Source organism: Coturnix japonica, chromosome 17 (genome assembly GCF_001577835.2).
Source record: "Coturnix japonica isolate 7356 chromosome 17, Coturnix japonica 2.1, whole genome shotgun sequence".
In the NCBI taxonomy this organism is placed as follows: domain Eukaryota; kingdom Metazoa; phylum Chordata; class Aves; order Galliformes; family Phasianidae; genus Coturnix; species Coturnix japonica.
Genome location: NC_029532.1, coordinates 805,632 through 817,042, shown reverse-complemented (window position 1 = coordinate 817,042; position 11,411 = coordinate 805,632). Strand labels below are relative to the sequence as shown.

At 51.7% G+C, this 11,411-nt stretch overlaps 3 protein-coding genes across 3 annotated transcripts; 1 reads left to right on the top strand and 2 right to left on the bottom strand.

Annotated features, from left to right (window-relative positions):
- Positions 1-96: 96 nt before the first annotated feature.
- CDC26 (cell division cycle 26) lies at positions 97-542 on the bottom strand. The gene is made up of 2 exons (XM_015878658.2): positions 431-542; positions 97-343 (listed from the first exon to the last, which is right to left on the bottom strand). The coding sequence occupies exons 1-2, from the start codon at positions 509-511 to the stop codon at positions 170-172; spliced, it is 255 nt and encodes an 84-aa protein (XP_015734144.1). The 5' UTR covers positions 512-542; the 3' UTR covers positions 97-169.
- A 62-nt stretch (positions 543-604) lies between these two features.
- On the top strand, positions 605-6,146 carry PRPF4 (pre-mRNA processing factor 4). Its single transcript, XM_015878635.2, has 14 exons — positions 605-715; positions 898-1,075; positions 1,270-1,456; positions 1,654-1,741; positions 1,958-2,037; positions 2,256-2,349; positions 2,922-3,016; positions 3,314-3,372; positions 3,788-3,911; positions 4,528-4,617; positions 5,115-5,237; positions 5,376-5,483; positions 5,561-5,679; positions 5,858-6,146. The coding sequence occupies exons 1-14, from the start codon at positions 641-643 to the stop codon at positions 6,049-6,051; spliced, it is 1,614 nt and encodes a 537-aa protein (XP_015734121.1). The 5' UTR covers positions 605-640; the 3' UTR covers positions 6,052-6,146.
- A 781-nt stretch (positions 6,147-6,927) lies between these two features.
- WDR31 (WD repeat domain 31) lies at positions 6,928-10,673 on the bottom strand. Its single transcript, XM_015878639.2, has 9 exons — positions 10,576-10,673; positions 9,993-10,122; positions 9,748-9,822; positions 9,313-9,457; positions 9,135-9,235; positions 8,697-8,764; positions 8,149-8,290; positions 7,509-7,671; positions 6,928-7,418 (listed from the first exon to the last, which is right to left on the bottom strand). The coding sequence occupies exons 1-9, from the start codon at positions 10,620-10,622 to the stop codon at positions 7,258-7,260; spliced, it is 1,032 nt and encodes a 343-aa protein (XP_015734125.1). The 5' UTR covers positions 10,623-10,673; the 3' UTR covers positions 6,928-7,257.
- Positions 10,674-11,411: the final 738 nt, after the last annotated feature.

Genomic DNA, 11,411 nt, shown 5'->3' with positions numbered 1-11,411 from the left:
TGGCTGTGTGCTTTAAAAACAACCGTCAATGCTGCAGCTGTGCTGAGTGAAGGCTTTTACTTCCCCGTGCAACCAAAGGAGACCCAGGAGCTGGTGTCGGTTTGTAAAAAAGCCCATTTATTAAAACAGCCTCGTGTGGCTCCGTTCGGTACCGGGAGCAGCGGCACCGTCAGAACTCGAACGTGCCGAAGTGCGCGGCTCGGACCCCGGCCTTGTGCTGCGGTTTGTACCCGATGCGGTCGTTGATGAGCTGCTCCCGGCTCTTGTGCTCGGCTCCCAGCGCGATGCCCGCCGCCTCCTCGCCGCCCGCCACGTCCGCCTCGTCCCGCTGCTTCTTGCGGCTCTGCGGGGCGGGGGGGCCGAGTCAGGGCCCCGGTGCCCGGGACAACCCCCGACCCCTGCCGGTCCTTCCCCTTCCGTCCCCGCGCACCTCCAGGTCCTTCCGGACTCCCTCGAACTCCTCGATATCGTCCAGTTTCAGCTCCAACCTCGTTGGTTTCCGTCGCAGCATCGCTTCCGCCGCCTCCCGGCCCCTTCCGCTCTGTCACGCACCGCCCGCCCCTTCCGGTTTACCCGGTGTGACCCGCCGCTTCCTGTCCGTCACCGGAAGTGCTCCGTTAGGCCGTCGGGCAGCGCAGTGATGGCGGCCGTGCGGGCACCGGTGGCTCGAGGCGGGGCGCGGCCTGCGGCTGTGAGGGGCCCCGCACCGCCTGAGGTACGGGAGGAGATGGGAAGGAACGGAGCTGGGAGGGCTGTGACGGGTCGGGCTGTGACCGGTAGCGCTGCGGCTTTGGGGTGTTATCACAAGATCCTGTGGTTTCCGTGCCGTGTCCGTTATGAGGTCAGCTCTGCACTCAGCACACACGGATTCCTATCGGTTCTGTCTTTCCTTTGCAGCCCACGAAGAACAAACCGTCCGAGGATGGCGATGCTCCCCCCGCCAAGAGGGCGCCCATCTTCTATGGCAGCCTGGAGGAGAAGGAGCGGGAGCGGCTGGCCAAGGGGGAGCCCGGGCTGCTGGGGAAGGAGGGAATGAAGGCGGCCCTGGAGGCCGGGAACATCAACATCAGCAGCGGTGAGAGCACAGCAGCATGGGGTGGCCTTTATTTAGTGTAATCGAAAGTCACTCCAATAATATCTGAGCATACATTAGGTTTGATAAGGGGAGGCTTTTCCCTGGGTTGCCAGCTCTCTGTTGGGATCTTCCTGTTGGAGGAGGATCTCCTGTCCAGCTCCTGTGTCCAGGCTGATGGTTTTGCTTTGGTGCAGGTGAGGTCTTTGATCTGGAGGATCACATGAGTGAGCGACAGGCCGAAGTCTTGGCTGAGTTTGAGCGCAGGAAGCGAGCCCGGCAAATCAACGTCTCCACGGATGACTCTGAAGTGAAGGCCTGTCTGCGAGCCCTCGGGGAGCCCATCACGCTCTTTGGAGAAGGTCCCGCAGAGAGGAGGGAGAGGTGCTGTGTCTGCCCTTGTGTGTTGCAAAGAGGGAACGCTCAGCTTCCCCCACTTTATCATATTCCCACTGTTTTCCTTGTAGTTGGCGTGCAGCGAGTGCTGCCGGTCTGTGTTTGGTTACAACATAACAAGAAAGAATGGAACACAATGAGTGTTTGTCCACCAAGTGAACGTAACCTAACGTGTTTCCTTTCAGGTTAAGAAATATCCTCTCAGTGGTCGGCACAGATGCATTAAAAAAGACAAGGAAAGATGACGACAGGTCGAAAAAGTCTAAAGAAGAGGTAATGATTTCTCAGTGCCGGAGGAGATTTATACAGTCATCTTTGAATACCTTATTTTGGTGGTCTCTGAGACATTCAAGACCTGGTTGTGGTCAGGGTGCAAATTCTAAAATCATCCCTTTCTTTTTCTTTGTTGCCCATTTTAGCAGAACTGTCAATGCACTGTTTAAATCGGCAGCATTAAGCTTTTTTTTGGCTTTGTTCTTTTCCTTACAGTATCAACAGACTTGGTACCATGAAGGACCACGGAGTCTGAAAACAGCAAGGCTGTGGCTTGCTAACTACTCGCTTCCCAGGTAAGGAAAACTAACATCAATGAAGGGGAGAAGTGCAACATTTTGTAAACTCTTAACTACTAACCACATTGTGGGTAGTGTAGTAAATTTGAGATCAAAAGAATGAAGAACATGTTCCGGTAGACAAATCTGTTAGCCCAGTAATGGGGAAGTGAGGGTTTCTAGCAGCAAGGCATGGGAAATGTGAACATCTGGTACTTGATCTTTGTTCTTCACAGGGCAGCGAAGCGTCTGGAAGAAGCCCGGCTGCTCAAAGAGATTCCAGAGGCAACCAGGACATCGCAGAGACAAGAACTGCACAAATCCCTACGAGTAGGTTTGCCATCTGTTCAACTGCTGCTTGTGAACGTTTTTTCTTGAATTTCAAAGAGATCAGAAGGATCGAGCTGCCTGGAGGGGCTGTCCAGATGTGTGTAATTTGCTGTGCTGCGCCTTGAAGAGCTTTGCATTTTCTCTCTCTTCTAGTGGTACTCGTGTTCTAGCTCTGTTTCTGCAGTTGTACAGAGAAATCTGCTTTTGTTGTATTCTAGCACTGCAGAGGGATGCAGAGACACATCCCTGTGTTGATTTGCCTCTTACCTTTGAAGCTAAACAGATTGCTTCTTTTCAGTCAAAGCTTGAGTTGCAAAGCAGGGCATCAGTATGATTGGTGGCAAGTATGGTGGGTGGCATACTGAGTGCTAAGCTGAGCCATGGAGCTGTGCTAGTTTCTCTTAGTCAGATAAACTCCATAATCCTCCTGCTTGGGGCTAGAGTAGCTCTGAGGTAACATCTCTCTTTGGAAGTGATTTCCCTGTGGTCTCTGACTTCTGCTTCAGTCACTGGCCAGGACTGTCCCTAAGTCATTTGTATTTATTCATTGTTTTCTCTGTATTTTGTTGCAGTCCTTGAATAACTTCTGTAGTCAGATTGGGGACGATCGCCCGCTGTCCTACTGCCACTTCAGTCCCAATTCCAAACTCTTGGCTACTGCCTGTTGGTAAGTTCTCTTCAAAGCATTTACTTTAGGGCATGGTGTCCAGTCTTTTGGCTTGCCTGGTCCGCACTGAGTGTTTCGTCTCTATAAACATTCAGGAATGTCGATGAATGTCAGCAGGTGCCATTTTGTCCTCAAGGAGGAATTCAGTGACACACCTTTTGCTCCATGTGTGTTTCCATGTCAGATGCTGTTTTGTCAGACTGCCACTTTCCCACTGCAGAAGCCCTTGGTGTAGTTTGTTTGATAAGCTGTTTGATGTTCCTGTCTACACTGACTTCTGTTTCTTGTGTTCAACAGGAGTGGACTGTGCAAGCTGTGGTCTGTGCCTGACTGTAACCTTGTTCACACCTTACGAGGTAAAGAATGACTTTCACTGATATCCTGTGTAATTCTTTTGTTCCTCTCTATGCTGAATTCCTGTGCCTGAACTGTTTTGTGACTGAAAATGTGTCAGATAGTCCAGAGAAAGTCCTGACCTTTCTCTTAAAGAAAAAAACAGAGTTTGTTGTTTCCATTTCTGGATGATGATTTATATTTTGCTTCACTTCAAAACCTGGTTTGAGTTATTTTGAGCCAAGTATTAACATTCTTGGTCAGACCACGTAGTACCAATGAGGTTCTCTGAACGTGGGCACAACTAAATACAAATCTCTTCACTCACATCTGGTGAATTTTCACTGTGTTTAGAAGGCTGCAAATCTCAGTGTTTGATATTCTTAAATGGGTGCCAGTGGAATTGTAATTTGGATTTTGATTTTCCTTTCTCTTAAGGACACAGCACCAACGTAGGAGCAATAGTCTTCCATCCCAAAGCCACTGTCTCCCTCGACAAGAAGGATGTTAACTTGGCCTCGTGTGCAGCTGATGGTTCTGTCAAACTCTGGAGCCTTGAAAGGTCAGAGTGGCATGTATAGATGCAGTGTTGTTGTTTGGGGTTTATCTTATGAAATAATGGACGTTTACTTTCCTCCTGGCAAACACAGCCTGTTATTGTAACACCAGTGCAATTCCCAGCCTCCTTGAGCAGAGAAAGACAGTTGTTTATTAGTCTCACGTGACCACATTTCTTTAGTCTGCTGCAAAGATATTCTCTGTACTGTTCTGCTCTTCCACTGCAGGCTGCTGCACATAGCTCTGGGAGAATAAATATTTGCTCTATCCTGCCTGCCCTGGCTTTCTTCAGCATAGCAGAGTTTGCTGCAGTATGGGATGTTCTGTGTAGTGACAGCAAAGACAGTTTTTGCTGTTGACGCTTTCAGATTAATGAAGGGCCTTGTCAGTTTTTGAAACTAATTGTTCCAGGAGAACTTACTGCTGAGGTTATGAATGTGGATAAAGGGCTTTCACTTAGAGCTTCAGCTGTGTGAGCAGAAAGCAGTGTTTAGAGTCAATAGTCAGAACACTGACTTTCTTGTCTGGCCTGCATTAAAGTCTGTCTCACTGTGGTCACAGCTGCAAAGGTTTGGCTTGAGTCAGCCACCCTGACCAGTGTCTGATCTTGTGTCTTTCAGTGACGAACCAGTGGCAGATATTGAAGGCCACAACATGCGAGTGGCACGTGTGATGTGGCACCCTTCCGGCAGGTTCCTGGGCACTACCTGGTAAGGGGATTCTGATGGGTTTTTTTTGCTTGTTTAAGATGCTATTACTTACAGTCACTGGGATTCATGAAAGCCTTCCTTTCCCTGCACCTCACGTGAGACCCAGTTGGACACAGTGGACAGGAGGTGGTCTGAGGAGGACAGTGGTGCTGAGGGAGAGGGGGACTGAACCGGAGCTAAACAGTACAAAGGTGATCTGAAAGTCCAGTTCCAGAAGCAGAAATGGTTGCTGCTGCTCAGGGGATTTCAAGTGCTAAGGGAGCAACACTTAAACTTTAAGGATGCTACACTGATGTGGAAGTGGGGAAGCTCCCTGCTCTCCCAGGAGCGTGCTGAGGATCTTTGCGTTTCTGAATTTATAGCTTCATTTCTGGCTGTGATTTCCTAATGCTCAATGGACCAGGCAGAGTGAATGTCCTGACAGCTGGTGTGTGTGTGCCCAGTTCAAATAGGATTATGTGATCAGATTTTAATGCTTTTTTTTCTTTGTTATAAAGTTACGATCACTCGTGGCGCCTGTGGGACTTGGAAGCCCAGGAAGAGATTCTCCATCAGGAGGGGCACAGCAAAGGGGTCTATGACATCGCCTTTCACACGGACGGGTCTCTTGCTGGGACGGGGTGAGTTTGTTTGCATCAGGACTGTATGAGAAACATTACCAAGATTTTGTTGCTCACTGATTCCAAAAGCCACAGTACTGGTGTTCTGTCAGCTGCTGAAGTCTGGAGGGTGATGCTGTTTGGGTTTTCTCTTCTCAGTGGACTGGATGCTTTTGGCCGCGTGTGGGATTTGCGCACCGGGCGCTGTATCATGTTTCTGGAAGGCCACCTGAAGGAGATCTATGGACTTAACTTCTCCCCAAATGGGTAAGACAGGAGCTTGCATGTGTTGTGTGGGAGCTCTGAGTACAAAGCTCAGCTTCCAACACATTCTTCCTTGGCAGATACCACGTTGCAACTGGCAGTGGTGACAATACTTGCAAGGTCTGGGACCTCCGGCAGAGAAAGTGCATCTACACCATTCCTGCCCATCAGAACCTGGTGACTGGGGTGAAATTTGAACGTAAGTATCTCCTGTCTGATGTTCCATGTTCCTGCTTTTTCTCTACTGAGGTGGCAGGGAATGGGGCAACTCAAAATCACATCCTTGGATCCGGAGGATCAGTAGTGAGTAGTGGTAGAAGATTTGTCATGTATTTATTTGCAAAACTAATTTCTCCCTTTTTTTCCCTCAACTGCAGCCAATCACGGTAACTTCCTGCTGACAGGCGCCTATGATAACACTGCCAAGATCTGGACTCACCCTGGCTGGTCCCCTCTGAAAACACTGGCTGGTCATGAGGGAAAGGTGATGGGACTGGACATCTCCCTCGATGGCCAGCTGATAGCAACGTGCTCCTATGACAGAACCTTCAAGTTGTGGACAGCAGAGTAGCTCAGAGGCACTGATGATGAACTGGGACAGAGACGATAATAATGGCTTAGAACTAAGAGCTGGGTTTTTGTATATTAAATTTTTTTAAAAGGAAAGGAATTGGCTGTTGCAACATGTATCGCAGTGGCTGTGCTCAGTAGCTCTTGGTTTCCTGGCTGAGGTGGTTTTGAAGCATCTGTGCTGACCAGGGCTTGGTTGGAGTCAAAGCTGGGATGATGTTCTTCCACTTTTTAGGACTTGTTTTGTATTGCAGATAGTGGTTTTCTGCAGTAATTTGGAGATGAACCACCTTCTTCCACCTCCCTTCCAAGACAGGCTCATGTGTTTGCTCTGGTCTGTTTCGCACTAGTGCAGGGCTCACACAGCACTTCATGTACTGTGTTGTACGTCCTCTGTTTTCTTACCTTGTTTTCCAGGATGCTTTAACAGCAGTCTTTGTCTTCTGAAAATAAAGCAGAGTTAGCTGTGAGAGGAGAGCGTACCACAGTTCCTCTGCAGGTTGGTCTCATAGAGGCCTGTATCTCCTTTGTTTCCACTTGCAGAGGATGTTTCAGTGCACATCTCATGTCCCGGCTCCTTCAGCTGTCTCACAAATTGGGTGTTTCTCCTGTTGAAGGTTTTGATGCGTCTCACCTGAGGTTGATGCAAAGAAAGCTGCTTCATTGTAGGGTCATCTTGTTATAACATCCACTTATTTGTTGTTTATTCTTTAAACTGAAGATATCAGATGTGTTCTAGAAAGTCAAAATGTGGCTTGAACGTGTGCACTTGCTTCTGGGTCTGACTAAGAAGTGGAAGGATTACATGGGTGTTGTGATACATGGTTTGATTTCTGTCTATCTTAAAATATCTTCAGGAGAAAAGAGAAAGCATTCATTGAACTTGAGCACACATAGCTGGATATTTAGGCTTACACAAGAGAACACAGCAATTAAACCCCTTTGTAGCCAGGTTTTGTGGGGGTTTTATGACTCAAGCCCACAGTACTCTTTCCGGAGTGAGAATTTGGCCTGAGTGCATCACTGGTTCAGCTTCTCTTCTAGCCAGCTCTAACTGCTTCCCACCACCCACAAGCAAATAGTGAGCGCCCCCTGTGCACCATCATCTGCATCACTGCCCTGCAGGCACGAGGTCACCCATTGCCTGCTGTCAGTGGACTTTGGGGATCAGATCCCCATGGGCAGTCTGCTGGGAAGGATCCTACGGTCAAAGTGTTGCCACCTCCTCCAGCTCCAGCTCCTCGAGGTGTCTCAGCTGCAGCACGTGGATCCCTGAGTGGAAGCTGGCACAGAGCAGCGTGGAGCCATCACAGGCAGCCAGCGAGGACAGCGGTCCGGCTCCCTCAAGACATGTGGTGGCCAGGCAGGCTGAGGAGGGAAGAGAAAAGTCACTCCAACACCAGGTGAGATGATCAGATTTCTATTTTTTATCCTATCCTGAATTAATGCCCTGCCTACCTCCAGTGTCCCGGTCCCAGACCTTCACTTTGCTGTCGTGTGAGGACGTGGCAATGCAGGGGGTGAGAGCAGGATCTCGTGGGAGGAAGACACATGAGGCCATGGTTTGCAGATGCCCTCTGTACTCACACACTCTGCTCCTGGTCTGCCGTAGGTCCCACAGCTGCAAGGCAACAAGCAGCACTCAGAGCTCGGGCTGTCACTGCCACCTGCCAGCACGGAGGGGTTTTACAGAGAGAGGAAGGTGGCTTTGGTTAAGGAGCTCCTCGCTGGTCCTCAGAGCACATCTCTGCCTTCATCCCCATCAATGTGCACCTCCCACAGCACTTCAAGACCCCAAAACAGCACTTCAGACCCCAAAAAGGTTTTCACCATTTATCCAAATGTGCAAACAAAACCCCAGCACTTGACTAAGGAAGGGTATCTGCTGCTGCAGAAGACTGACCAAAGGGATAGATGGGGGGACACTGAGCTCCAACCCAACCGGTGACACCAGGTGAAGCTGAAGCAGCGGGAGCTGTGCTGTGCTGTGCTGTGCTGTGCTGCAGGCAGAGCCCTGGAGCATCGAGCTGCTGCCATCTGTGTGCTGTGGAGATGGAGAGAAGCAGCAGGAGATGTGCTGGGTGCCCTACAGACTCACTGTTGCTTCGCAGCCCTCCCCAGCGAAGCCGCTGCTGCTGCTGACGCAGTACCGCCCGTCCTGGCTCACATCGCAGCTCGTCTGGATGTGCCTCTTGCCTGGGAACGTGTGAGCCACCTGCAGCTCCCGGCTGTCCCACATCCTGGAAGCAGCAAGAGAAGAGATGGGGACACAGACACTGCTGTGCTACAGCAGCCCTTGGTGCTCTACCTGCAGCCCCGCTGTGCTTTGCCACCATGGAGCAGCCTCCCTCCTTTCTACAAGCCTTTACCCATGGCAGCTGTGTGGAGCTCTGCTTTGTTCTCCTTTGTACCCACAGGTGCTGCCCAGTGCTGCTTACAGCTGTGGTGCCCCCATGCTGTCCTCCCCGAGCAGGAGACCCACGTGAGTCAGGAATGCCTTCCAGCCACATGGGAGAGCAGATGGGGGAGAGCAGGAAGGCAGGAAGAACATCTGCCCCAACAACCCCCTGTGCACCAACCCTGCCGTACCCACTGACACATGGCCTGGGCTGCAGCTCCCCTGTGCAGCTGCCCAGAAGGATTTACCTGATGGTTTTATCCTCTGACGTCTGGATGACATAGGGCTCCCCAGGGACCCAGCACAGATGTGTTACCTGCAGAGGGGAGGGGATAGCAGGCAGTGATGTCAGGATTTGGGCTTCTTTAGCAGGTGGAAGGAACCCGCAGCTCAGCAGGACACAGTGCTATGGCAGCAGAGGCACCGCTTTGTCCATTGCTTAGCAGTAGGGAGTTAATACATTGCTGTATGTGTGGGTGCCTTTGTTCTCCATGAGGTGCAGTTCTGGAGATGAAAACCAGCCTTCAGCTGTGATCTCCAGCAGCACCAGTCAATCTTGGTGCTGTCTCAGGGCTTTTGTGTAGTGCCGAACTCGGGGCAAATTCACTCTCTAGGGCTTTGCACGCAAGGGACCAAAGCAGGAAGCGAGCTGCCATTATGGGATGTGAAGAACCAGGGGCTCCTACCAGGTTCCTGGAGAGAGCAGCTCTGCACAGACACTGTCCAGTCTCCACGTCCCATTTGCGAATGGTGTTGTCTCGTGAACCTGTGCACAGCTGAGATGCATCTGCAAGAGCAAGTCAGCAAGTCACGCTGCAGCGGGAAGGACCAAAGGACCACCATGAGGAGTGAGCTGCTCCTCACCTGGGCTCACAGCCAGACCAGTAACAACCAGGTCATGCCCTGGGAAGCGCTGCCTTGGCCCCGAGGTCCCACGGAGCTCCCACATCATCACTGTTCTGTCCCGGGAGGCGCTGAAGACTCTGCTGGAATCGTGGGTGCAGGTGACCTGCAGAGGATGGATGGAGAAATGGGTTGGGATCCACCAGAATCAGCATCATGTTGAACCTTATTTCCATCCCAGCCTCAGAAAATACATTTATGGGAAACAGAAGACTTTCTTATCAACTCAAACGAGCGCATTGCAGTCACTGTGAGCATCGGCATGTATGGAAGGTGAGAAGGAGGAGCACAGGGGGCTGCTGGGGCTCTGCAGACACCAAACTGCCGTTCTGCTGCTCCTGTTCCCATCTGTGGTAGAGGCAGGAGACCCCCCTGCACTCCCTGCTGCTCACTCACCTTGGTGACCTCGTGCTCGTGGCTGACGAAGCGCCCCAGCACAGCTCCAGACCTCCAGTTACAGACAGCCACACTCTGCAGAGGAAGGAAGTCAGCAGGGTCAGCAGAATGGGACATAGAGGGCTCACACACAGCCCCGCTTTGTGTTACACTGAGCCCAAAGAGGGAACACAGCCTTGTGTTTTTGAGCTCATTCACTGAGCACAACCATCCCACCATCCCCACCACTGCATCCCCTGCTGTACCTTGTCCTTTCCTCCCGACACACACAGCTCTGGTCGGACAGCAGCCACGCAGGTGACGGCATCGCTGTGCACAGGGCTGTGCAGCTCCACTGCCCCACTGCATCCTGGCCTCCCCATGGAGCCGTCAGCCCTGCAAGCAGCAGAGGGACAGCAGCAGTGTGAGTTAAGGTCAGATATTAGGACAGATTCCTTATCAGGAAGAGCGGAGAGGTGGTGGCACAGGCTGCCCCGGGGTGGGGGATCCCTGGAGGTGTTCAGGGAACATGGAGATGTGGCACTGAGGGATGTGGTCAGTGGTGGGAATGGGGCAGGGCTGGGGATCCTTGAGGCCTTTTCCAACCTGGATGATTCTATGTTCAGCCTCCAGAGCTCTGCTTTAGCAGCCAGGGAGTGCAAGAGGTCGCTCTGACACGCTCAGCTGCTCCTGTGAGCTCCATTTTGGATCCCAGCCCCCCAGAGGAGCCAGGCAGCAGCAAGGCTCAAAAATGAACCAATCCATAAATTCAGTAATGAAACTAAACCCCCACACTTGATACCCAGCCCCTTTAATAAGCCAAGATGTGACCATCTGAGGATGCTTTACCTGTACGTGGCTGTGTGCAAACTGATCTTACTCTGCAGTTTCCCCATCTCAGCATCGGCTGCAGGCAGCAGCACGGAGCAGCACAGCGCCGGGCTCAGGGATGGGGCTGGGAGCGAGGAGATGCAGCGTGGAACATCCAGAGAGATTTCTGCTGCTCACACAGCCAGGATAAAGCCAGGACCTCCTCGGGGCTACATCCTGGTTGATGTGACACTGAACGGACACCGCCTGCAGTCACAAAAGGAGCAGCCACCGACAAACCCGTTTCAATGGCTGCGAATTCCCAAGCCCAGTAATTGGATTCTCTGCAGATGAAGATTTACCAGCTGGACTCAGTCTGTGTTAGCTCCCATCTTCTGGACAGGTGTTCTGCCAACAGAAGGGCAGGAGAAAACCCGGCTCCCACTGCTCGAAGGGCTTCCTGCTGGAAGGAAACGCGTTCAGTCTGCACAGAGCCGGGGCAGCTCCGGACCAGCAGCTCGGCTGGGCTCGGTGCCATTCACAGCACCTTCCCTTTCTAATTTTACCCTGGCAGCCTCCGTGATCAGCACTCAGTAATACCGGCTAATCTCAGCCTGCTCCATCCACAAGCCTGTGTGTTCCAAAGGGGCATAAACCATCCACATCTCCGGGCAGCGTCCTGTCACCCATTCACTTCCTTCCATCGAGGCCCTTTGGGACACTGGGAACAAAGGTGTTTTTTCTGTGACAGCGAGAGAAGGCTGGGAGTTGTTTCTCCCGCAGAATAAAGCGGCAGGAGGATGCCGAGGCTTCAGCTCTGACTGAAATTCCGGCCACCGCTTCACAGAAACCCAAATCATCCTTTTTTAACCCAG